The sequence below is a fragment of the Manacus candei genome, unplaced genomic scaffold, assembly GCF_025592945.1.
Source record: "Manacus candei isolate 608988 ecotype Guabito, Panama unplaced genomic scaffold, ASM2559294v1 h1tg000027l, whole genome shotgun sequence".
Lineage (NCBI taxonomy): Eukaryota > Metazoa > Chordata > Aves > Passeriformes > Pipridae > Manacus > Manacus candei.
In genome coordinates this window covers 6,789,282-6,816,857 of record NW_026138075.1, presented here as the reverse complement: position 1 = coordinate 6,816,857, position 27,576 = coordinate 6,789,282, and the positions used below count along the sequence as shown (strand labels likewise).

At 40.4% G+C, this 27,576-nt stretch overlaps 1 protein-coding gene across 3 annotated transcripts; it reads right to left on the bottom strand.

Moving 5' to 3' along the window:
• Positions 1 to 45: 45 nt before the first annotated feature.
• On the bottom strand, positions 46 to 27,030 carry ENTREP1 (endosomal transmembrane epsin interactor 1). Of its 3 annotated transcripts, none has more exons than XM_051789448.1 (9): positions 26,480 to 27,030; positions 24,086 to 24,142; positions 16,338 to 16,448; positions 14,956 to 15,081; positions 14,055 to 14,162; positions 13,827 to 13,945; positions 9,704 to 9,824; positions 9,033 to 9,105; positions 46 to 2,062 (listed from the first exon to the last, which is right to left on the bottom strand). In XM_051789448.1, the coding sequence occupies exons 1-9, from the start codon at positions 26,810 to 26,812 to the stop codon at positions 1,965 to 1,967; spliced, it is 1,146 nt and encodes a 381-aa protein (XP_051645408.1). In that variant the 5' UTR covers positions 26,813 to 27,030; the 3' UTR covers positions 46 to 1,964. The 3 variants fall into 3 exon arrangements, with proteins under 3 accessions (XP_051645408.1, XP_051645409.1, XP_051645407.1); XM_051789449.1 differs by having other exon boundaries at positions 46 to 2,006; XM_051789447.1 differs by lacking the exon at positions 46 to 2,062 and adding an exon at positions 4,776 to 5,346.
• Positions 27,031 to 27,576: the final 546 nt, after the last annotated feature.

Below are 27,576 nucleotides of genomic sequence, written 5' to 3'. Positions count from 1 at the left end.
TTTAATCCTGGAACGGCCTCTGCTAAGGTTAAAAACATTTGTATAATACGGGATTGATTATGAAAAACATGATGGTATTTGAAAATCAACTGAAAAAAGAAGCATTTTGTCTGGTGAGGCCTCATAAGATTTTCTGTGACTTGTAGGTTTGTCATGAGTACTTTGAAACTACAGAAATGAAAATACACACCACAGCTGATTCAGAAAAGATAACTACACATGGGCCTTCAGCCACTCACTGACTTTTCATAATATGAAATACAAATGTTGTCAACATCAGATACTGAAGAATTTCACCTCATTTGCTTAAGTCATAGATTGGAGAAATTGTGAAGTCTCTGGTAAAGGGTGCAGCAGACAGGCTGAGCTTGCTTTCTGTGTTTCCCTGAGTGCTACCCTCCATCCTGTTTATTGCCATTCTTGTTAGAGGTTTACATACCAATTTCTGTATTACAAACTTTTCTGCATTTCAGTAGAAATAAGTCTTTACTTCAGCAGTACAGGTACAAATTTCACAGATTTGCCTTATTCACAGGGGACATTTTTCTTGCTCTCCCCTTCAGTGTTTTACTGATCCACACAGCACACAAGCGGGCCCTACCACAGTTCCAGCACCCTTGCAGGCTGAAGAGGTGATGCTGGTGCACTGTAAGGACTGACAGTGTTTGAGAACAGGGCTGGGACTGCAATTTAAATAAATGTTCAGTTCAGAAGCATATGGCAGCAATCCTGACCTGAAGAACACAGTACATGGAAGAGTCGGTGATCCATGTGTCCGTTAACCTGAGTAGGGCTAGGCCTGTGCTGTGCTGCTCTGTGCGGCTTCTACAGCTGGACCTTCAGGGATATTCCTTTGCCACAGGATAAATTTAGCTGGTTGATTGTAAGAAAGGAGCCTGAAAGCAGCTCCAGTGGTACTCAAAATGGCAAATAACTCAGTAGTACATGTGTCCATACCTTTGTCGACAAGTGCAGCAGTAAAGTCCCATGTGAACATCCTTTTTATTTAACGATTATATGAGCGTCCTTCAGTTTGACAGTAGAAATGATGAATGGAATTGTTTTCTTCTAGAAAAACCTTGAAATACCTCAAATGATCAATATGGGGTAAAATGGATGGGATCTTTACAACTTGTTGCTCCCTGTTTAATGCTGCACAATTTGGGATTCCCAGCATCTGAAGGGATATGAAATTATCTATACTACCTTCTTTCTTCATAGTATCTGCTCTAATAAACAGCATCTGAAATGAGACTATACAGAGAGCGCCTTTCTTACTGGGATGGTAACAAGCCAGCACCTCATGTTGAAAAACACCTGTGGCTTTGGAGGTTTGGTTTTGGTTTTTGTTGTGTCAGTAAGACAAGAATAATATTCTGCCATTAAGTGAGAAGTTCACTGAGCCAAAAGAGCACTTCTTTATATTTTCAGTTTGCAAACCAACACCATCTTTTATAAAGAATAATTTTAAAATTCTGAACACAATTTTTTTTACTAACTTACGTAGTATCTTGAAGTCTACTTTTGTGACTGGAGTTTTTAATACAAACAAAAGTTCTGATAATAAGCAAAGTTCTTTGATACTGCTTTTGACAACTCCTTCCACAAGAATGATGTATACCCCAAAACTGCATGTTACCAAACTTCAAAGAGATGCAACAGGACAGCAACGTATCACACTATGCAACTGAGAGCCTAGTAAAGGTCAGCTTGCGATCTGCTTAATACGCCTTGTCTGTGTATCAGAGTATTAAAAAAGTAAGATTATTGACACACTTTTCCACTTCTTGTCAGACATGATTTTCCTGTGCAGTGTGTATATGTCTGACAGAAGTGCTCTGCTCAGGAATAACCAGAAACCAGTTTTAAACAGTACTTTAAGTACAGTTTCCCAGACAACACTAATAAGACTGTGAGGCCATTCATGTTCTGCTCCTTAAATCCTTCTCTCTGCTAGCTGATCTTCATCTGTGGTAAAAGTAGTCAGGTCCTCTCCAGGACGCCAGCTGAAAGGTAACACATGGACTCTCAATGACATGGCCTCCTGGGCAGGTGCCATCACCTTTAAAAGGAAAAAAAAGGTAAATCAGTTTTGATTTCAGGTTCTTGTTCCATTATAATAGTTTCTTACCCAATTAGGAAGAAGTTAGTTGTAGTGCTGTCTGTTTAAAGAATAATTTAAAAAGCTGTAAAATCCCAGGTACTTGCCAAGGAGGCATGGCAAAAGCAATCCCAATTTGGAAAAGTAGTGGGGTAATTTTTCATGTTGTTGTTAGTGGGGTTTTTGGTTGGTTGGTTTGGTTTCTGTTTTCCCCCTTAAAGGTGCACAGGAATTACCTCACCCCAACCTATGGCATATCCTATATTGGTTAAAAGGAATCTGAATGTGGCTTCCTGCAGAAGCCATTGAACTGTAATAACCTTCAGGCCAGTGTGATAAATTAAGTTCTCATAAGGAATTTTTTTTCCCTAGCTGTTTCTGTCAAATTTGTTGAGGCTTTTGTTGCCTGAAGGCTGCAGTCAGAAATCTCACTTTTTCTGCAGAGCCTAAGTGACACTGATGTGTTTTGCATGAGAACCAAAATCAAAACTAGTCAGCAAATTACCAGTACCATGCATGAATCAATTCATCTATCCAAATGGTCTGTAAGCTACCCAAACATACATTTGATGAAGTCTGAAATGTCTGAAACTTCTGAATATTCATTCCAATAATGTAAGCACATGTTTTCTATTTTCTGCTTTTCTTTCTTTAGCACAAGATCTTATTTTTATCTTGGGAGCCAATCACAAAGAAGTTGCTTCTAGTGGATTTACATAAAAATTTCCTCGTCAGCCTCCATTCCTTCCTGTTTGTAATAGCAAATGCTTATTTATAACATCTCCTCCCTCTCCCCTTGCACGCCCAGCATAAAACACTGTCACGTTATTCACAGTTCATGATTCCACCACAGAAGACTGACTTGCTCAGTTTTTTAATACACAGATGTTCAGTCTTCTGATAACCTTCCTCTCTGTGTGGATGATAGAGACCTTGCAGCTGTGCAGCCTTTTGCATAGTCCCTACATGAAACTAAAGTACTGAAGGAAGTTAATTTAGTGCAAAAACTTTGACATGCAGAGTGGTGAACATAAGCATATCCTTCCAAAGGAAGGCTGCGGGTTTCCACATCACCTGATAAATACAAGTAATAAAACCCTGCTCAAGCAAAGTGGCAATGGTGATAGCTTCTGCCATATGTTTCGCATCTGATTTTAAAACACACTTGGTATTTTCCACCAACTCGTGTATGTCAGGGCTCATGCTGCATGAGGACTGTTCTATGATCCATGCCACAAGCTATTTAATGTCTGTGTAAGACTTATAGTCTATCAAATATTGGGGTCTTTCTCTTAAATCTCCTGCTCTTAAACTCTTCTGCTAGATGACAGCATGGAGTTGTTTTACATTGCTGTGTGTTGCAGTTTCACATTTGAGCACTGTCCCTGAAGACAAAGATGAAGCAAAGAAAACACTCCACGTGGTTCATGGTGATTTCACTCCTGTGATTTCACTCCTGATTCAGCAGTGAGGATGCAGTGCACATTTTAACCACATAAAAGACTCGTTCTATTGAATTTACACTAGACAAAATGCCTGTAAAATAGAATCCTCCATAGCTATGGTTGAGTGCCTATCACATCAAGGGCCCTTGAGAAAGCTATTTGCCCTTTTGTGTACATTGGTTCTTTTCTCTTTTGTTTCTGATCTGAAGAGACCTGAAATGCTCCTTGAGTGTTAATGTTAACATACAGTTATACAAAACAGGTTAAGCAAAGCTAGAAGCCTTTTATGATCTCTCTTCAGCTCTTTGTAACTTTTAGTTATTACCAGTGAAAAGGACTAGTTACAAAATATCTGAAAATAACTGCTTGTCAAGCTGGTAGCTAGTAATACTACAAAGTGGAAATTCAATGGGAAGAAAACACACTCAAACATTCAAAATTACAAGGACTAAAACAGGGGCAAGAAGGAATCAATTTGACTGCCTTCAGTCCAAATAAAAATCCACTGCCTTTTTTGTGAACAACAATAATCAGATTTTGACCCTATTAAAAAAAATATAAATAAGAGTACCTACAGGTTGTTCAAGAAGGACTTTACCATTGGCTTTATACCAAACACAATGCCAGAAGGAGATGCAAAAATTCCTAGCAAGAAGGCACTAACTTGAAGCAATATCCATTGTTCTATTGCAGTGAGTTCCCTTTCTGCAGCACTCATGACTAACTTTCAGGTCTGGGTCCAAAGCTTCCAAATGCTTTTGACATGGAGTCTCTCTACAGCAGAAACGCTCTGCTCTCACAGCTATGAACAGGCTCTGTGTCATTTAACTATTTGTTCAGCAGCAGATTCTATGGGGTGCTGCGAATGAAGTTGATAGGAGGAAAAGGGAAAACACATGAGACAGCAGAGGCATGAAAACATTCCTCAAAACAGCAAGTGTAATCCAGATAGACATGCTCCCAATATACAAAATAAATGGCTCTTGCTAAAACGTCCCATCTGCATTTACATTTTGAGTGCTAATATGTATCAGCAGCTACTATGGAGATTCCAATATCCTCTAGTAAAAATTGCAAGACTCTTGACTAGTGCATTTTTTAGGACTGTCAGCAGAATCAAGGATTCTGTAGTCACACTAGCAGTTTCCCCACAGCAACTGAATTGGATCACTGACATCAAAGTAGCTTCATCTGCTCTCCACCATGGCTTGTGTTGACTTCTGGGTTTTTTTGGGTTTTTGATGCTATAAGGATCAAGAAAAGGGGAGTAAATTTATAGGCTAGCACCAAAAGTGCAAGCTGATTGTGCTTTAAATTGCTCATATTGACAACTGCCCTTGCGAGATTTTAGATGTTAGTGCACTGGGAAATCCTGTGTGCCCCCCTCCCATCTTCCACCATCTCTCCTTCCTACCCAGACTAGCAATGCCTGCTACAAACCCGGTTTCTAGGTGTGAAAGCTGAAAGAGCAGCAAGGCTAAGGGATTGGGTGGAGGTTTAGCAAAGCACACACACACTGCTGTAAGGTAAGGTACTCTGTTCAGAGACACTAGCTGATTTCTGCAGGTATGAGGTTCAAAGTACCGACCTTCTAAAAAATGTTCTTTTAAGGAACCATTACATAACCACAGATAAAGAAAATCAAGTCATCTTGGGGCGAGTGGCAGTGCAGAAGCACAGAGTCACTTTTAGATTGTTTCTGCAAGGAACTGAGGGTTCTCCTGTTCACTCTTTCAGGCCTGCAGCTCGCATTTGAAGGAGAAAGGCTTGCTCTGCTGGAAGACTCGCAGATTACTTCAGCTGAGTATGAGTAATCAGGAACAGTAAAGGAAAAGTAGTCAGAATAAAGCAAGTCTTTAGAAACCATTAATAGAGATTGTTGCTGATTTTTCCCCCCATGGACACAAAAGCCTAGAAGTGCATGTATGTGTGCACAGACCCACAGTTACTCAACAGTATCAGTGGTCTAAAGCCTCTTTAAACATTTGCAGAAAACTGTTCAGTCTTGTGCAACTGGAGCAACAGAAGAGTACAGTGTTGCCTAGCACAAAAATCACCTTAAACTACCTAAGCACAGAGAAGGGAGCTACAGTTTTCTTGGAGAGAAAGCTGAATCTCACAGAGCCCAAAATCATCCTGCAGATAAGCAGTTGTACCAAGTTATAACAGTGTATGGCTAGAGAGGTCAGTCACCTTTTGCAGTGAGGTAGCTTGTAAAAAACCAGTCCCCATAAAGGAATTAAAAAAATCTTGTTTCATGAGCTTCTTTATTAAAATAAAGATTTTCCTGAATTCTTGTGATATGTTTCATCCTCCCAACTAATCAACAATCCTCCTTTTCCTTAGGGTGAAATTATATGCTGCAACTCCCATAACTGGCATTTAGTGCACAGGACAGGATGAAGCAATGTCTGTTTCTCACTAAGTCTGGTTCTGTACCTCTATCTGATGGCACCTGGCATATTACAGAAAACAATATTCTTGCTCATGCAAGAGTTAAAAAAAGTGTGGTGGGTTGATCCTGGCTGGATGCCAGGTACCCACCAAAGCCACTCTATCCCTCCCCTCCACAACTGCATGGGGGAGAAAAAATATAATGAAAGGCTCATGACTTGAAATATGGACAGGGAGAGATCACTCATCAATTACCATCACAGGGAAAACAGACTTACCCTGGGGGAGTCGTATTTGTTACCAATCAAAGTAAAAGCAGGATAATGAGAAGTAAAACAAAGCTTAAAAACACCTTCTACCCACCCCTCCTTCTTTCCCAGACTCTATCTCCTCCCCTCTAGTGGTGAAGGGAACGGGGATTATGACAGATCGATGAACCAACTTTATGATTTTATGATAATTCTCCATAATATTAATGTTTCAGACATCAGAGTGATAATTGGCTTAAGGCAATGTGTACTGGAAATGCATATACCTAGTATGTGAAGATACAGAGCAGCTACCAAGCACCTCCTCCCACGTGGAAGGTTGCATGCCTTCCTACTACAGTCAGCAGGGAAAGTCCCATTCTGCTTGACAGGAGTGCTTTTGAAGTTAGTAAAACCATTTTAGCTGGCATAGAGAAGCTTAGAGCTCCTCCTGCAGCCGGCAGTGAGGATTCCCCTAGTTCTGCTGGCAGAGAGCAGTGCATAGCTTCAACTTCCATCGGGAGTAAAATTAGTTGATCGGCCCTAATGAAGCCAAGGGAATCATGGCATCATACACAAATGCCCTGCACGACAGACTGCCAACATAAATTAGAAGTTCAGGTTTTATTTATAGACTGTTAGAGTGCATCAGCTGAGACAGCCCATAGATTTACTCTGCCACAATTCCAACATATGCCCCCATTTTATATTTCACTCCTGTTGTGGTTTAACCCCAGCAGGTGGCTCAGTCCCCCACAGTCAGTCAGTCACTCACTCAGTCACTCACTCACTCTCCCCCAGCGAAATGGGGAGAAGAACTGGAAGGGCAGAAGTGGCAGATCTTCTGGGCTGAGATAAGGACAGATGAGACGAGGTGAGAGGGGGGGGAAATAAAAAAACCAACAAACTCAAAGAAAAACAAGTGATGAAAAAGCAATTTCTCATCAACAGATAACTGTTGCCTGTCCAGTTCCTGAAAAATGGCAACCCCAGAAAACTCCCCCCAGGTCTTTGTTGTTGATGTTGTTGATGTATGACATGAGACATGCCTTTGGTCAGAGTCATAAGTCCCAGCTGTGTCCCCTCCCCAGCTTACATGCTGCAGGGAGGACAGCAGAGTAAGATGGAGCAAGCCTCAATGCTGCCTAAGAACTACTAAACAGGAGCTAAAACATTTGTGTGTTATGAACACTGTTTTGGTCACAAATCCAAAACAGCATCATGGTTTGCTATGAAGAAAACTAACTCCAGCCAGCCAGATGTGCTACACCTCCCTAAATATAAATAAAGGAAGAGATACTGCACAGCTATTTCTTTTTCTTGAATTCATTGCCCCTGGGAAGCCTTGGCATCTAGAAGAAGCAGTGTTAATTTTCTTTGTTAAGATGTTCACTTTCTTTTTTATCTGAATTTAACAGCCAGGCTGATATTTAAATGTCCCTCTACAGACGTCTTTATTAAACAAAAATATTGGACAAACCAGTTAAAATGATGAAGTGGAGGGTACACTTTGTCATATGTTCTCGGGTAGAGACCTACCTTTGCTTCTTGCAATGGAAGTTTTCAAATACAAATTCTTCTAACACTGCCTCATCATAGCCTTTTTAAAAACAAAACAAACTTTCTTGGCTGTCCTTCACAGTAGTTGGATTTTCTATAGTATTCTTTTCCTGTTTCCCCTTCTCATAACTTTAAGAAGCCACCATGTAGCCTTGTGTTTGTTATCCCATTTTTGTTTGTGCTCAAAGAGCTCCAAAAAAGTAACAGGAGTTTTATCAGTAAGCAGGCCTTGAGAATGAAACTTTTTGCTACACCTCTTCTGGATTTCTTTCTGGTTATCACAGCTGACAAGACACCAGAAGCATCCAAGTGTTTGTTTTCAGAGGTTTCAGGTAGACTGTCAGTTTAAGGGAATTTTGACAAAGTTGACATTTGGTTAAAGTATGACTTTCTTTTTCTACCTCTTTTTTTTCCCCTGACACCACTTAATAGGAACAATTTCAACTGATGCACTTCAAATCAAAGTTTTTTTACAGTTTGAGAAGTAGGTTGGCAGAAGACAGGCCACAGTCACATGAAAGATCTGGGGCTTCTCCCCTGCCCCAGTGTCTTTACTCTTTTGGGGTGTGAATATTGTGCAGACAGGCAAAAAGCCATCTGTTGCACAAATGACAATCTTGCCATAGTGGCAAGGTCAAATGAAAATTGGAACAGATTTTCAGAGGCTATACTGAAAAAGCTGTCTTTAACTTACCTGGAAGCCAATAATATTTAACCACAAGCATACACCACCACAAAGATTAGGCTGAAAATTAATTGGAACCGTTGGCATGGTTTTCTAAACAGTGCTGAGCAAAGCTTGATGTGGTCTGTAAGAGCAATCTAAATATGTTCTGTACCAGTATGCAGAAACAATTTAGTAATTCTTCCAGTTCAGGCTCTATAATAGAGTAGTTCCTAATTTAGATCCACACAGTACAGCATTATTCTATCCTTTTCCTATTGTCATCAGCAACAAAACATTAACAGGCCCCATCATATATACTAAACAAAAGGAAGTACTGGAGCTAGACATCATTGGTTGCAACATGTGGATGTAGTGTCAAAAACTAACTTGTAGGTTACTAAAAGGGAAATGCATCTTTCTTTTCATATCTTAAGTGCAAACAACTTTTTATGCATTTTAAATGTTAATCCTTGTTCCCACTGCCCAAAACAATAATGATTCTGTATCTTTGGTTTACAGTACGGTGTCTTTCAAAGAACTAATAGTGTTGCTGCTACATTAAGTTATCTGTGTTGGGTAGAACAGCTCTAGAATAAATTTTAAAATGTACTCTTTACCTTGAGAGTCCTGCCCTTCACTCACTTCCACCAAATCAACGGAGTTCATTACATTTATTTGTAGTGCATCTCCCTGGAATAAAATACAAAAATTGAAAATTTACAAGTCATCACCTTTCTCTGGCATTTTCTAAGAACTGCAACATCCATCTTAGAAAGAGAACACTTTTGCGTAACTACACAGTGACTATGTGATACGTATTTAATTCCATTGCAAAATCAAGGCTAGTGAATGTCTAATATTAATGCTCACCATCCTCATCAGCCAATTTTGTCCTATTGAGTATTTCTTGGAAAAAGCACCTGTGTTCTGAAAACACCAGTGAAAAGAGATCACCAGTCATGGCAAAACAGCAAAACCCTGATCTAGTCCCTCATGCCACTAGTGCAGGTCCATGAGGGAAATAGATCGAGGAGGTCTAGAATAACCATCAACATGTGTGCTCCATGGGGCTTTTTGCTCCTTCTCCCATCCCTGGGCAGAGCTTTCCAACCAGGGAAAACTTCTCAACTCTAGAGGTAAGTGATTAATTAAAATCTTTGGTGAAATTTACAGTAAGCCACATCTGTGATCAAATGTGTCCTCCTGGCTCATATTTACCACCCCTCAGGGCAACCCTACCCTTACCGCAGAAGGAATAAGTCACACTTCAAGCTCCTGTGGCCCATACCTGCTCAGAGGTGTTCGAGCTCTGCACATCTTCATAAGGAGGAGGTGGTTCCAGACGGAAGAACACTTCAGCACCATTGATTCGCATTGCATAAGCATGGGGCAACGAAAGCCCAGGTGTCCTGCAACAAACAGCACAGAGCAAATCTGTCAGTATGGCTTTCCAGCTGCATAAAAATGTCATCTGCTATCAAACTCCATTGGCTTTCCTGTACCAGCTCTGATTTTGGGATCTCAGCCACAGCTAATGGACTCGCCAAGAGCTGCGAGACATTTTCTCAGAGGATGGCAGGAAGTTGCTCCTTAGGAGGTGCCTCTCTAGTGTGTTCCCCAGAGCTTCAAACATCTTTGTACTGCACCTAGGAACACATTTCGGTTTTACTCCAGAGATTCAGTTTTGTTTCAAAACATTCAAATACAGGTTGTCCACTCAAAATGTGACAGCCTAGCTCTGAGTTGTGTGAACTACTGAATTCTTAATTATAACAGAAATTCAAGATACTTCTTGTCGTAGGTTTGGAAAGAGATGTTGGAATTTCTTCCCCAGTGTTGCCCCCCTCCTACCCCCCTCCCCATCTGTTTCTTCCGGGATGGGGGGAATCCGGAGGGGGAGACGGAGCGGAGCGGCACACGATGGCAGCGCGGGAGCCAGGAGCGGCGGGGGGAGGTTCCCTCTAAAGGGCGGGCCAGGGCCACGCCTTGGAAACCCTTTGTCGGGAGGATTTGTTTTTTTCCACCGATGGACAGAGATGGAGCTGCCTTCGGTTTTTTTCGGCTGCCTCCTCTTTTTTTTTTTTTTCCTGAGAGGAAGGTTTTGGGGTTTTTTCCCTGACAGATACGGCGTGGAGAGCAACGGAGAGAGAGACCGACCCATCTCGTAGCGAGGTAGTCTGCCCTTCGGGGCGTGAGACTGAGTTATCAGAGCTGCCTGACCTGAGACTGTGCCTGTGAGAAGGGGGACCCACTGCTGCTCGCTCACTTGTCTGAGCTGCTGAGGACAATTTGCCCTCGGCCCCCTGGTTGCCGCGGGTTTCTCCCCCCACCTGGGGAATTGGGACTTTGTTTTGTTTCTTTTGAAAGTTTTGGTTGCACCATTTGTTGTTTATTCGAGTTTGTTAATAAAATAAATGGGGTTTTTTTGTTTCCTTTTCCACACTTTGCGCTTGAAGCCTCCTAATTTCAAAGTTATAACCTTGTTAAAACTTAGACACTTCTGATCTTGTGTTTTATGTCCAGCTGCACATAAAAAGCCAAATTCAAACTAAAGGCTGTTTTTTTGATAATGCTTGATTAAGAATATGACAGTTAATCAATTCACAACAGGCTTGTATGAGGCAAATGTACCTCATAGCTAACCTTACTCTTCGGTTTTCAAAGAGCTCTCTGAAAGTTTAAACACAGCAGAAATCCCAAAGACCTTTTGCTGCATGATCTTTCTCTTAGGAGGCATCTCTGAGAGGAAGAAAGCAGAACAGTGCCTGGAGAAAGCTTTTTTTTTTGGCAAATGCCAATTTTGATAACACATATTTACATTACCCCATTAGCACTGAAAAAGTGTGGTGGTTGTTAGCAGAGTCGCCAAGGAGACCTTTCCCACACAATCTTCAGAGAAGTCTGTAGCCCAAAACATCTCAATTCTTCTCTGCTTATTTTTCACATTTTGACATGCTGATACAGTACTGAGCAGTAACCTCAAGCAACACATGGAAATCAATGTTTTGCTCTCTGGACCCAGATCAGGCCTACAGGCATCAGAAGCGGATGCATCTTTCTACAAAGCAATGCAAGACACAAAAGCAAGTCCTTTGTCCCAGAATTTAGGGATTCTCTGGACACTGGTTGAAGGGAACAAAGATGACTGTGAAAATTATTTTCTTGCAAGCTGAGAGGAATGATGAAAACACCCTCAAAAGACTGCTTGCACAGAAAGGAAAAGAATAAAACTTCCAAAATCAGAACCTGAGAGTCCTTTCATGAAAGACTCCTGTCAGGGCAATGGAGGTAACGCATGGAGAAATCTGAGGAAAAGAAAGTAGCTATTTTGATTGCTGGTCACTGATTTTTAATCTTAAAAATGGGGAAAATACAACATGTTAAACAATTTTTAATTTCAGTCTATTTCATCTGCTCTGTAAAGCTTCAGAATAATTTTGAAGTACAATGGAAACTGATGCTCCCTTGGCATTAGTTCACTTTTTTCCAGTATGTTCATGCTGAACTTAAATTCAATGTAAGCCACAAAATTATATACATTTTGCATCTTAGTTTTGTTTTTAACCATACCTGATCTGATCTACTCAGCTCAGTCCCACCTTGAAAATTAATGTTCTGTCCAACAATTATATTATGTTAAAACTTACTACAGAACATGCAAATAGGGAAACATTCCCTTGAGTCCCTTATTTATAAGTATCCTTTCTAGGATGTACCCAAACGATACTTTAAATTGGACTGAGGTAGATTTCTAGGCTCTAGGCGACTATCTTGTTAGCCCACATGGATCACCTCTTCCCTTAAATTCACATCTTATAACATTTTCATAGAATCACAGAATATCCTGAGTTGGAAGGGACCCATAAGGATCATAAAAATCCAACTCCTGGTCAACTTTGTTGTTCATCTGGAAACTCAGCTGTAACTGTTTCTGTGGTGCCAATGCTGAAAAATAAAGCAATTGCTATTTTTTTATTTGTGAAATGATTAGATCAGAGATAGGAGTTGACCAGACATTTGTAATGCGAATTTTTTTTGTCTACCATTGAATAAGTGTAAAAGTTCTCCCACAATCAAGTGAGCAAACCAATTGGCTTTGATAGCAGAGCCTCTGCCTTTGCAATTTAAAGAGTGGAAGAGAATGACCATCCATTCCAAACACACCCAAGGACAGAAATTAGGCCTGTCTGTTGCTTTAAACTCTGCACTGCTGCATAACTACCCTGAACACCCTGAAACAAGTAGCCTGACTTCAGAAAGATGTCACCACCACTTAAATGTTCTTATCAACAAGTTTTAACACAGTCATAGGCAAAGTAGCTACTCAAATTAGACCACACAAGCCTCAAGTATTGTTCATTGGCACCTATTGTGCTAAAAAAAAAAAATAAAAAAAAAAGAAAAAAAAGAAAGAGACTGCTGCTGGGAAGGAGATAACCATGTAGAATGGTAGAATGATATGCCAGATGAAGAATGACAGCTCCATTTTAAAGCAGGGGAACTCTAAAAAGCATGTTAAAACAAATATTTATTCTTCCAATGAAATCACATAACATTCTGTTCTCATAAGCAGCTTGAAACAAGACTTATATAGGAGGTTTTTAGTAACGTTTGCTCTTTGGTGTTTCAGAGGATTCGTTCTTTCTAAAACCTTCTGCTGTGCCATGATACCATTTTCTAGGAAATCCTAGGATCAGTGTTACCTCTGCCAGGACCACATAGTCCTGAAAGTCATGCATACTATTCCTGATGAAACAGTGAAATAAATTAAACAGTCCTGCACACTGCAAAAAGTTGGGACTTCAGGCAAGAGTAGAGCGACAGTCTGCTTGAGCATCATATTTTATATATCATATTGTATGTTCAGAACAGAATAAGGCAGCCCCACCTGAGTCATAAATTAATAAAAAAAGCCAAGCTGCAAATTACTTTGAAGAGCACATAACCACCTGCAGAACAGTGATTAGCTGGCCTGGCAGTGCAATCAAAACATACCCTTCAGTCAGCCCTAACTACCAGCAGGAGAAGGGGAATCACTCTGGCAGAAAGGTCCCTGAGATGACACAATTCAGGGTCTCTCACACAACTCTTGCCAAGTGATTGTGTCTGGCTTCCCCTCACTGCCCCGACCTGCTCTTGACAGTATCATGTAAGTTTTCAGCTGTGTCAAACTGTAGGATTTCTCTTACCCAGAAACAGTTCCTACAGAATCTAAAGTAAAACCCACAACATTTTACCCCTTAGCCACTGTATTTATGCTGTCTCCAAAATCAACAAGTTTTTTTCTTCTTTTTTATTTCCCCTAAAGTCACAAACTTTTTCAGTCAATAACAGAGAAAAAAGTCTTAAATAAAAGAGTAGGCAGTGTGTTCAAAGACAATAAAAAACAGGAAGAGAGTGTACCATTTTACCTGTGACTTGTTTGGGGAGGACCAGAATTACAAGCTGCAAAATAGGAGGGAGGCGGCACCAGTGGGACAAAACCATCAGGATCCAAACTGTCATCTTGGTCTTCAGTCTGAAGTTCACCCTAGTCAAACAAAACTTCTGTTAAAACCCATCTGAGCTACAGAAACTGCTGAATTGGGTAACCTAGTAATACTTTTAGCACCGCTGTTTACAGCCTGGTGCTCACTTACTAGGCAGGATCTTCTTGATTCAAATATCTGCCAGAAATGCAGGGCAACTGCTGTCAAGCAAACTGTAGTGGTGAGAGCATTCAGGGCACAAAGACCTAAGAGAACTTTCTGAAGAACATGAAGGTGTGTGAAATTAAAGAAATTACATCAAGGTATTTGTAGATGTTAAAATAATAATAATAATAATAATAATAATAATAATAATAATAATAATAATAATAATAATAACTAAATAAAAAAAAACCACAGAAGACATAGGGTTGACTATAGCAATTACTTCTAAGAAACATATATGATGAAGTCTTTAGCACAATCTCCAAGACTGGAGTAATGTGCAAAAAGTTGCTTTGTCCTATTGATTGTCCTGACAGAGATTCAGAAGGATTCAATACAGTTCAAATGTGATTTATAGTCCATTGATTCATCAAAGAATTATAACCTTTCTCTTAACTTCTGGGGGAAATCCAGATTCAAGACAATCACCATTAAAGAAATGTTAAAGCTCTTTTTGTATTTGAAGATTATGCTGATCAGGAGTTTTATTTCAGCAGTTTGTAAGCCAAGAAAGGTTGAGAAGTTAGAAAGACTGGTTAGGGTATCAAATCATTAGCTAAAATTTACATTCATATTTGCCCATACAGTCTTGTCTGGATTCCATTGTAGTTTTGGTTGAATAAAACACTTGGTTGCATAAAACCGCTTATTGGATCAGCAGCGCACTGATCAAAACCCAGAGATAACAAAAAAGCCAACAGAACCATGAAGAGCTTCTGACTGGTGTGGAAGACTAGAAAAATAACAGAATTTTTCACAGTAAACGCAGCAGCTACTTCTGCACTGCACTACTGCACAAGCACAGACATTATAAAAGCAGTCATATGGACCAGTGTGCGCAAGGTACCTTGAGATGAAGGTGAGCAGAACTGCATGACTTCACACAGTATGCCTTCAGTACAGTCTCTACTTCTGCACATTTAGTGAGATTAATTTCTTCACAGCTGAAACAGGTCTTGTTTTCCTTATCCATCTTAAAGAAACAAAACTCCAGTTTTTAATTTTAACTGCTTTGTGCAACAGTTTTACCTGCATAATATAGAATCTATATTTTAAACTAAACCTGTGACCACAAAGAAGACTGGAAACACAAGATTATAGAATTGAACTTGAACAGTTTGGTATGCCAATGATTCATGCATTATAAGTACTTCTTATCTGAAAAACAACATTTTCTTTGATTCATGAGTGTATCTTGCATTTCTAAGGATGGAATGAAACACACAACTATAACTGCAACCTGGTCAAATCATTAATAGTCACATCCATACACTAGTTGTTGTTTGTAACTTTCAAATTAATATTGTCATCTTAGTTTTCAAAGTAGAAACTTGATGTTTTCATACCTAGAGATAACTGGGTTTTTAGCTGTCAAACTTGATAGTCATGTCAACACTCTTCCACCTATAGAAGCCACTCTACAGAGTAATTAATGACTGCAAGAATGCCTTTTGGCTGTACTCTATGCTTCTAGCCACAGATGGCTCAGAAATTCCTGAAACATTAAATCATCTCATCTGGTATAACATTATCAATTCTCAGTGCTGCTTTAGTACAGTGATAGTGGGTGAATCTAGATTACAAACTGCTTCTGGTCTTGGACTCTCACTGAAATACATTGGCATGTCAAGAAATCAACAATAGCCTTCTTGAAGCAATAAGGGAATGGAAATAGATATTTAAAGATCTTTCGATTAATTCTTAAAGCTCTTCAAGCTTTTACACACGATCATCTTCATTACCAAGTGATCCCACATTGTATCCTTCAATTTCAATTATTTCACAGTTTTTCATTCATAAATAGTTATTCTTGTACTTCTTATGACAGCAATTTCAGAAAAATCTTTTGCATTCTGCCCTGTCTTGCAGATTGCTTCTTCATCACATAGAAGTGTTCTGAATAGCTAGTATAATTTGGTTTATATTATTTTTTTCCTCACAGTTCCTGCTGTAAGGTATCAACACAAATGGTCCTCACTAGGTGAGGCAAAACAGGAAAAATAATCCCACCCACAGATTATAATGGCTAAGATTTTTGTAGGTAGCTCACCACTACCCACTCAGGCTGTTTTCTATGCTTTATATTTGTCACATTACTAAAAAAATCCTTTATGCTTGAATCTTCTTAAATTACTTGCAGCTCTACATTAGCACATTTTGTGATTTCAGCACAACAAGCTAATGTACCATAATGAGAAGAAATAGATGTAAATCAGTATGTGTGCTCACCAAGTTGCATCTGGGTACTCTGGACAAAACCTCAATGTCTTGACATCCTAATACAAGTCCAGCCAAGCTCAGCAGAACACAGGTGATAGACAGCAGAATAAGCAGTTTATTCTGGAACAGCAAAACAAAGTTAACTGCAGTGGGAACAGGAACCCAACTCAAGGAACCTATGACAGTGCAAATCCCACTCACAAACTGAAGCTGGGAAAAACACTGCTTCTTTTTCGAAACTTCCCGTGACTTCAGTGCCCCAAGGTGTCTATTCCCAACACCTTTGTCTTTTCTCTCTCTCCTTATTCTCCACTAGTTATGCAGAAGTAAAATACATGCTACTATTGAAAATGTCAGCAGTAACAGCATAGGCAACTACAGTTTTTTCTGGAGTGCAAAGTATGATTTGCAAGCCCTCTGACTTCCACTGTGTGGTCATACTCTTCCACCATGTTAAGCTCTCAACACATTCAGACCAGTAAAGAAACCTGAAGAGGAGGAAACACATTAAGGCAATATTCACTCTGCACTGAATTTCCAGAATTATTTTGCAGCAAAAATAATTGAAAAATATTTGCCCCAGTATAGTGAGGACGGAGACACTTAAGAGATTAGTAATATGATTTTATTTCCTCCTGGATACTAAAACCAGAACATTCATAATTCAGATAATACCTTCAGATTTATAGACCATCTGAAAAATGAGCAATGGTAAGCGTAATAGAGTAGCTGATAAAACGATAGAGCAGCGGATAAAATGATGTCTCGCTTTCACCTATGCCCTTACAATCTGCACTTACGTGACTTGGGATATGGATTTTGAACACATATAAGAACTTTTCATGTCCCAGTTCATACAGCAAGATTTTTCTGTACTTTGGGAGAAAGTACTATGGGTAAGACTACTACTTTAGAGACAAAATAAAAATTAGGTTCCTCCTTTAAGCATTCAACCTTACAAAGCAAGTTTCAGATCCTTATTTTCCTAAAGAATCCTTGTTAATAACAACCTGATCATTCAGATTTCTTTGTAACAAAATGGTCCAGGACATGACAAAAAAAAAGAGGAAAAGAAGGAAATCATGAGGGACCTAGGTTCAGTTCTTCTCCAGGCAGCTTTAGAGCAGATCCAGCAACAAGGACTTCCTAAACATGCACGAAGAACACAATGGCTTTCCCAGTTAATTTAAGTGATATAACATGGCTAGCTACCTGGAATCTGAAAAAAAAAATAAATCAGAGTCGATGCACAAATATGTTCCCATTTTCTGAGGTTCAGGGAAATATAATCACCCATGAGTGGATCAGAGCCAAAGAGCATTACTGTGAAAGCTCATTCCTTAAATTATAATATCTCATTACTAGTAGGCTTTACAGAAGTTTGACATTATCCCATAAGGCAGGTTTTAACCTCAAAACCCCCAATAACTGAAGTAGCTATTAGTATTCCTCTGAAGAGGACTGGGACTATTTTGTGTTTGACATACTAAGAACAAAATAAATATTAAGAGGAAGAGCATTTTCCCCTAGTTTTCTACTAATCATGAAAACACAGATAAGAGGATTTTAGTTCTAGTAAGCATTCTGAGTGACATTTGTTTTTCTCTACGAACACAGAATCTAATGATTTTTTAAAAATTAACTCCTTGCATACCACTCAAATGAATTGATACCATTTCTTATGCTTTTATCTAGATTATCTCAGTTATCCTTTTGATAAAAACTACTTTGAGAAAATCGTTTGACACAGGCATTTCATATAAAGAAGTACATTCAACACAGGGCATTGACAACTAGGAATTAGCCATTTTTTAAAGTGAAATAGAATCTGTTTCAACATAAAACATCTTTATAGTAAAAATCTCATGACATGTTATTAAGAAAAAGAAGAGGTATATTTGTCTTCTTTCAAATGATGAGGAAATGGAGCAAAGAAATTATGTGGCCAAAGTAAAGAAAGATTCAAGAAAAAAATAAGCAAATTCACATTTACGGTTTCTCCTTTGGTACAGAAGCTGCAATAGAAACAATTCCATGTACAGCTATACAAAAATTACAATCAAGACTCCTAATTCAAAATTTTGAATAAAAATTATGGAGATTTTTTTAAAGAAACCTGGTAAAAATCAAAGAACAACAAGGAAGAGAAGGAACATTATTACAGATATGCAAAACAAGGATGACAATATCTGCATTTATGTTCTAGTAAATCCTACCACACATAAGTGTAATCTTGATCTGTTTTTTATTACATGTATAGTCTATTTTTGATGCATAATCCAATATTCAGATAATCCTGACAAAGAAGCAGAAGATAAGAAAATTCCTCCACATACAATCTAAAACACTACCATGATCTGAACCATAACCATAATATTCACTACTACATATCTGACATTGGACAATACATGGTACTTGAATATCAAGAGAAAAAATCCTTTTTCTTTCTGCTCCATCGCTGCTCAGCATTTTCACTGAATCACCGAGACTGGAAGGGACCTCTTGAGACTGTCTAGTGCAATCTCCTGCTCAAGCAGGTTCATGGTGTCCTTGTTCATGACAAGGGCCTTGGAACTCAATGGTCTACAGCAGGCTGCCAAAGACAACGTCCAGTGGGTTTTGACTGTCTCAACAGACAGATACTTCACAACCTCTCTGGGTAACCTACACCACTTTTTGACCACCATAATAGTAAAAAAGTAATCTTTTTTGTTTCAGTGGAATTCCCTGTTTTTTTCAGTTCTGCCCATAGCCTCTTGTCCTGTCAGTGAGCACCGGTGAGAAAGGTCTAGCTCTCTATTCTTCATTCCCTCACATCAGCTATTTACACAGATGCAGAAGATCCCCCCAGAAGCCATCTCTTCTCCAGGTTGAACAGCCCCAGCTCTCACACCTCTCCAGGTATGGGAAGATCATATCCCTTCACCTGCTGGCAAATCTCTGCCTAATCCAGCCCAGGACACAGTTAGCTTTCTTTGCCACAAGAGCACTTTGCTGTCTCATGGACAGCTTGTTGTCCACCAGCATCCCCAGGTTTTTCTCTGCAGAGCTGCTTTCCAGCAAGGTGTTCCCCAGGGTGTACTGGGGTCACTTCCCTGCACAGGCAGGACTTTGCATTCCCCCTTGTTGAACTTCAGGAGATTTCTCTCAGCCCATTTCTCCAGCCTGTCCAGGTCCTTCCGAATGGCAACTTTTAGCATATCAGCCATTCCTCACAGTTTTGCATCACCTGTGAACTTGCTGAGAGTGCACTCCGTCCCACTGTAGAGACCACTCACTTAAGTAGTACTGGCCCGTTTCCACCCCTTGGGCTCAACTCTGCTAACTGTCCTCTGGCTGGCTTGGCTTTGTGCCACTGATCACAACTCTGGGCCCAGTCACTTTGTTTTCAATCCACCTCACTGTTCAATCTAACATGTATTCTGTTAGGTTATTTTATCAGTTATATTCTCCTGCAGGTGAAAGTTTAAACTTCCTCTCCATCACTATTCACCTATAAATAAAAACAGGTATTCCACTTTATCCCAGTGACAGAAGATCCCACCCAGAGGAGAGAAGTACTTCTCAACTTAGAAAAAACAGACAAAGGCAAATATTGTATTTTAAAAGTCACAACAGAGGTAACTGGTCTTAACTGCAGATAAAAATAGAAACTACTCAAATTGAGGCTTTAGTTTGGCTCACAGCCTTCATCTTCTGAGCATTAGATACACAAGGACTGTGAACAGCTGCAGAAAGTTGTGAGGAACATTTATATGAAGTAAAATATACGAAAGCAAAGTGTATTCTAATGTTAGACACAGTATTCGCTATTGTCTTGAATGGATTATCTCTTCCAGCTAAAAATGTCATCATGCATTTTGAGGATTCCAAGGAAGCATAAATTTGCATAATAAAGCCCTGACACTATTTTTCATTCTGCATGGGGAGACTGCTTGTTGTCCTGCTGCTGCTGCCATTGAAGGGAATACCTAATGCCAGAGAGGAATTGCTTTCACTTTAATATGTGCACACAGGACTGATGCCTAACCAGACACTACAATGAAAGAAAAACTTTCATTCCACAATCACCAACTCTTATATCCATATACAGCCTACATATATACTTTATAAACATCCTGTAGGAAAAGGCAATTTAATTTATTAATTGTACATATGCACAGTAATGATAGCAATAATTAAAAATTTTGAGACTTTACTAAAGTTCTGTCAGTTGTGAGAGCATGGAGACTCATAACAAAACTGTCACCAAAAAAAAAACCACACAAGTAAGAGTCAAATTAATTCATTTAATAAAAAAATCACAGATTTCAAATAAAGCACAAAAACACCCTATATATACATATGAGGGAAAAGCTTTTGCAGCATAAAATGGCTAAAAGCCTCTAATGGCTTTTCATAGTCTCACACTTAAAAGCATTATTTCTTTTTAATTTTCTTGTACTGACTGTAAAACCTTTGTATAATTACCACTTAGTGACCTAATGCTGGAGTTCTGAACATGAGCAAAGACGTTAACATTGAGCTATTTTACTTCAAAAATCAAGAAAAAAAGGTACTACTACAGTAACTCTCACCATAGCACAATGACTTTGCTTATCATAAAGCACATGAATAGGGAGAGATTGGTTTTCAGGGGTAGGGGCATGGTACGCAGCTTCTGTTTACAGTGCCTTATACTGTTACTAGCAGGGCTGAAATTTAAAAACATCATCAGAAGTAAACATCTTGGTCTAAACATTAAATTTTGTTATATTTAAGCAAATCAGTCAAAGTGCAGATATCATAGCAGTAGTCAGCCCTAAAAAAAAATCTTTATTTTAAGGCTGCTGGGATGTATTTTGTTTCTGATAAAAGTTTTCAATTACATACAAGGTTTACTACAAATAAATTCTTCAGAAACTTTCAAGGTTATAAATAAATGCTTGAATTTCATAAACTTTTCTGTTTTCAAAGGAAAAGTTGTAAATTTTTGTCATAAACCAAAAATACTAACACTTTTGAACTATAAAAAAAACTTTCTAATAAAAATTTCAAATCCTTGTTACAATACTGTAAAACATGAGAATAATCCAGATTGAACGACACATGCTGAACACAAGACTTTGACTTTTCTGTCAAACCCCACAAAGCTTTACATGAAAACTGATGGCATGTATGAACACAAAAGCTGTCATGCTAGCTAACAACAGAAGCATAAAGCACTTGATGTAGCTGAAAGCCAGAGCTGCATTCAAACAGTCTGCATGTGCTCTGTTAATTTCTTGATCCAAGCATTTGCAGATACTGAACTGCTCCCAAGTGCTTGCAGCTGCAGCAGTTAAACTCTACTCAGCATAATAAATTGGTGTCTCGCTGGACACTGGCACTTTCATTTGATCACAGCTAAGTCTTCTCTTTAGCAGCAGAACCCAAGCACCAAGCAGCCACCAGACAGATGATTAACTTTAAGTCTTTGTTTCAGTTGGTTAAAAAAAAAACAAACAAACAAACAAACCAGAAACAAACACAACCAGAGTCACCTAAAAGAACACTCTGCAGGATTGCAACTAATTTGTACACGACTGAAAGGAAAAGATACTTCACTAGCCAAAGGCTTTTGTATTCAGTAAAGCATGTACAGCTGCAGGCAACAACGGGGAATACAACACAAACTCAAAGTGCATTGACTAGTTCAAACTGGCATATCAGTAAGGACAGAGGCTATTATAGCAAGCATGACCTGTTGAAGATGTGAGTTGCCCCCAAGTACACACAAACTAACAATGGAGATTTTATGTTCTTTCTGAAAAAAATCAGTTCCTTCAGTTAAAAATAAGATTTAAAGCCGTATGAAAGGAAGGAGTTTAGGACCAGACAGGAAGGAACCAGATTCTATGCATGGAGGGTAACATTGACTCCAGAATGGTTCAGAGTCAATACCCAAACAACTTGGAGGGGGAGGTAGGAAGTTTCTCTTTCCCCATTAAATACACTGGGACAGGCCTGCAGAGGAAGAAACATAGAATCATTAAGGTCTCCAAAATCATCAAGTCCAGTGTTAACATGGCACTGCCTCAAAATAAAATCAGCCTCAGGACGTGTTACAAGCTGACTTCCAAAACTGATTAACTGATATCCAGAACAGAAAAGCCTCAAACACCAAAATCCAAGGCAGGATTTCAGAGCCAAGGTTTCTCAGTGGCTGCAGTGCTGAAGGCCAAGCCTTCCTTGCAAAAATGTCCTACAGAAGATATGATTATAATTTGATTTTGCCTTGCAGTACCCTGTGTCCCAGATACATTATTTATCTAGTATCTTCCCATAGTGTAATACAGCTGTAAGACAGTGTGGATGGCAAAACCCAAATATGGCTCTCAATTTTATTTTTTAACAAGTCTTATCACAGCCATCCCTCTTCAAGACTGATTTACTCTCACAGATGGTGCTACTAAAGGTCCACTACAGCTCTAACTAATGTGTTTTCCTTCCTTTCTCCCTTCCAAGGATAAAATATGAGCCACTGAAACACCACAGCCCATCCCCAGCTCCTCTTACAGCGTTGCAGCCCTGTGCTTTCTCCAAGGATCTGCGATACCAGAGCCTTGCTGTCATAGGAAAGAACCAAAATTTGGTTGTTTTTCCCACAACCAAGACCTTGGATTAAAGTGGCAGCCGCAGAACAGACTGGACCTTCACAAAGAAACAAATGCAGACAGTGAAAAACCACCACCTAAAGACAGGAAGATGGAGAGAAACATTTTGTGAGCCAAGACACCAGCCTTTTATTGGAGGAGCTAGACTGATGCCATGCAAAGGAGCTGCAGGCAAATATGTGTACTCCAGCAGGTTTCAGAGATGAAAATCCTGAATCCTGAAATCCTGAATCAGAACAACAAATAGGTTTCTTTTAGAAAGAATTAGTACTTTTAAAGGGAGCAGAAATAAATGTCAATTGCATCATAAAATTTCCTAAGTCCACAAACTGACAATCAAACCCAAAATTTAGATAATACAGAAACACATAAGAAACAGCATCACCATGTTCTTGAGCATACCAAAATCTGCTCAGAGGATCAGCACCTCCTCATGGACAAATTCTGTGGCACTCACCAGTCACTGTAATTTTGCTCATGACTCAGCTGTGGGAAGCAGAGAAGTTAGATGATGGAGCTTAACCATCTACCCCTAATTACAGCCCAACTGTTACATCTGAGGGCTTATAGCACACACCATGTAAAAATAAAATCTAGATATAATTATTCAACGTGAGCTGAAAACAAAGCTGTTTTGGGGCCTTTGGGGGTATGTGAAGAATTGCAATGCCAACTGTATCTGAAATGGTAACACTGGATAGTACTGTAAGCTGGCAAGACTTCGGCTTGCACTCAAAGCTGCTATCAAAAACACTACAACTCAGCTAAGCTTTAAAGCCATTTCCCCCATTTAAGTTTAAGCAGCACTGCCTCAGAGAGCTAAATTATTTATTCTAAGCCAGCACTTCCTTATACATACAAAACCACAAAATATGTTCTGTAAACAACGCTAACAATTCTTCCACACATGGTCCATTCTTGCCCTTACTGAGGACTCCAGCCATGCAGGAGTCATGGTCTCCTCTTTCAATAATTATGATTCTACAATTTAAAAAGAGAGACTCAACCATACAGGTTTTTTCTTTTTTCAAGGAGAAAGAAGAGATTTCTCTTTTAACCAATGACTATTAAATCAGAATCATATTTTGATAATTTCCTTACAAAATTTTAATCCATACTTACCAAAATCATCACTGTTGTCTTCCATGATGTCAACCCTAAGATTCCACATAACATTGCCTACAACATCAAAAACATCAAGAAGTGAACAACTGTTCATGAAATGCCATTTACTTGTTTTTTTATTACTGTTCTGATGAATGGTACTTTGGAACACTACAACAACATTGGGAAGATATGAAGATGCACTTTAAAGCAGAGAATAACAATCTGTGCTTATGAGGTTTTTCATTCCTAAAAACATCCTGTGAAATAACACAACCAAATTTAAAACTATTCTTTTCTTATTTTTTTCCTCCCAGAAAACATCCATGGGGGCAAGTAGTATGTCAGCAACTCTGACCTCCACAATTGCCTAAAATAATTATATTCAGCCAGTTGAGCACTTGTTCTCTGCAGCATGGCCAAGCAAATCTAAAAACTGGCTCTGTGTCTCCACCTTGTGTCGCCACTCCAGCACTTCATGAAGTGCCTACCTCTTTCTTCCATTGTGCTGTTCCGGCCCTCTTCTGACCATTCTGGTGAACTAAAACCCAGAGCATGAACCCTACCAAAACCAGCGAAGAGCAGCAGCACTATCTCCATGAAATGACTTGCTGTTTAATCAGATTAATGCCAGTATCAGCATGAGGAAAGAATAGAAGTACATCCTTCTGCAACAGCACTTGTTAGACCAAACTTGCTGAATCACAGAACTGAACTCCACGACTTTCTTTATCTTAGAGGGCAAAACAACCAAGGAAGGAGAAAGAATTGCTGTAGAACTGAAACAAATAGCATACCAAATCTTTGTGACTAAGCCAATAGACATCAAGCTCCTACACTAAAAAAAAACAAGAAGACTAGAACAAGCAGGAAGTCATTCACTAACATTTTTATTAAGTTCCTTCTGCAACTTCATTCACTTGACATGATCAATCTGATCTAGCATAAATACGACGACGAAAACACCTACTGATATCATCACTGGTGTTGCAAAACCACATATACTCTGCAGTTTCATATCAAAGTATTTTTTGAATTCTCTGACTGCAAAGTGGTCACACAATTTTATAACAAAACACACCAGTACTGATGTGAATTGCTTTTTTGCGTTAAGGAAAACAAGACTTAATTCATTACATTTGTTAAAGCTTTAAGATAAGAAAAGTCTTTCTCAAAGCTTTCCTGGCTTGCACTTAACAAGTCATCATGTCGCATCCATAATGAAAAAACCCCCAAAACTAAACAACAAATGAAAAAAACCAAGCCAAACCCCCACTCAAAACAGATCAATTCCAGCTTTTAATGACCACTACTTTTCCAGGTTGCTTCTGGGCTAAAATTTTCACTCATGTTGTTACACCCACAAGGTATTTTCAGTAACTTTTCCGAGTGTACTATTGTTTCAGAGATAGCATTAAAAAATGCCAAACAAAAACAACACCCTTCTTCATTATTAAAGATACTGATACTTCTATTTTCCATGTGCAATTTTAAAACCTTTTAAAAGCATAAGCATGGTTCTGTGTGCAGAGTTCAAAGAAAGTCCAGAGCTTATATACTTAAACTTATACATATACTTAAACTTCTTTTAACCTAGAGTAAAGAAAAAAAAAAAAGATGAAAGATCACAAGAGATATCTAAAATACCCATTTGGATGGCCTGGATTTCCCCTCGCTGCCCAAGGACTGTGTGATCCCCAAACCACAGATCATGGAGCATGTTTTCACAGGTGGTGAACAACACTGGCAATGTAATTTAAATGTCTGAACTGAGGGATAGGCTGATGCTCTTCACACTAGCAGCAGGAGCTGAGCGTCCCAGCCAGAGAACACAACTTGCTCATTGCTTGAGGGCCCAGAAATTGCGACCAGTCACCCTGACCCTTCTACTCTTGTTGATTTCTGCTTACCACTGCCGAGCTTCTGCAACACAAACTATTATATATATTCTGCATTTATAAAGCTATGGTTTAAAGCAGAGTTCAACACGAGATGGAATAACTTCTCTCAGGACTCTTTACAAAACTGTCTCAAGCCCATCCATTTTTTTTCCCCCTGGAACATTGCTGTTTTCTCTGTCACGCGAGGAAAGGCGCAACGCATAAAATCAATACACAACACAATGCAATAAAGCAATATATAACATCTACATACACAGTGACTTTCGAAAATCCTGTTTCTAATTGCGTAAAATTACTTGGCGGGGGGGGGCAAAAATGCACGTCAGGAAATAACTCCCCTATCTGGGGACAAGCTAACACCCTGGCTAAAGTGTCAGCGAAAGCATTACCTGCACCCTATTTCCAAGCGGGCGCTGAGGAGCGGGACCGGCGGCCGCTCTGCCCCGCAGGTGCTCCGCAGGTGCCCCGCAGGTGCCCCGCACGCCCCGCCGGACCTGCAGCTGCTACTTACCAAGGAGCCGGCCCAGATGGAGCACGCGTTCGTCATCTGCCCGGCTCTGCTGAGCCACACCACCGCGCTCAGCGCCACCAGGGCGTTGCCCAGGCCGACCTGCAGCAGCGCCAGCCCGAGCAGCGAGACGGCGGGTGGCGCGCCCGGGGGGCATGGGCATGGGCATTCGTATGGGTATGGGTATGGGCGACCGCGCTGCAGCTCGTCTGGGCGGAGCGGCGGCGGCGGGAGAGCGGCGGCCCCGGCGGACAGCGAGCCCTGAGCTGGCCGGGGTAGCGGGGCGAAGCTGTGCGGGGCGCCGCGGGACTCCGGCATCCCCGCCGGCAGCGACATGGTGGGCTGCCGCCGCTCTCCCCGGGTGGCTGCTGCGGGCTCGGTCTGGGCCGGGCGGGGCCGTGCCAGCCCCCTCGGACGCCCGCTTCCTGCGGCTCCGCTCCGCTCGGGTAGCGCCGGCCCCGGCCGTGCCCTCACCGCCGGGCGGAGCCGGGACCACCCCCGCAAGGTGCCTCTCCGCAGCTCCGCCGCCGCTCCCCGGACTGTCCCGGCCCCGTAGCCATCGCTGCCCTCCCGTCCCGGCTCACCCTGCTAATGATGCTGCTGCTGCTGCAGCCGCTCTGCAACAGCCTCGGAGGGTTTTAACACTTCCCTTGTTACCACGCTCCTTCCCGCACTTCCTCCCTTCCCCTTTTATCCCTGATCACTGTTACTACCGAGAACTATGCCTGAAGTTTTAAAATAACTCTTCTTGGGAGGAGGGAGGGGGAAGCCACTGGATTGCATTTCGCGTCGCTGGCGCCCTTCCCTACGAGGAGGTTTGCCAGACAGCACGACCTGTGTCTCGCATGTGCGCGAGTGTGTCTGGGTGCTTGCCGATGCGATGTGCCTGGGACAAGATAAAGGCAGAGAAATCTGTACCTGGCGGAGTTTCATTTTTTTCCACCCAACAATCCCTCAGTCCCGTGTTTTCCCTAGGAAAATCTTGCCATGACCATGGTCTGTCCTTCGATTGATGCTCTCAAAGGAAGGAGGCTCAGGGATTTACTTCAACCGTGTGTTCTGCTCTCCAGGTCAGCCAAAGAAATTTTATACCTGTTGGG

Coding starts and splice junctions, on each gene's coding strand:
- ENTREP1 (XM_051789447.1), bottom strand. CDS start 26,812: ATGTCGCTGCCGGCGGGGATGCCGGAGTCCCGCGGCGCCCCGCACAGC. Junction 16,449..24,085: donor AGACAACAGTGATGATTTTG/GTAAGTATGGAT, acceptor TTGCTGTTCCAG/AATAAACTGCTTATTCTGCT. Junction 14,163..14,955: donor CTGCTCACCTTCATCTCAAG/GTACCTTGCGCA, acceptor CATGTTCTTCAG/AAAGTTCTCTTAGGTCTTTG.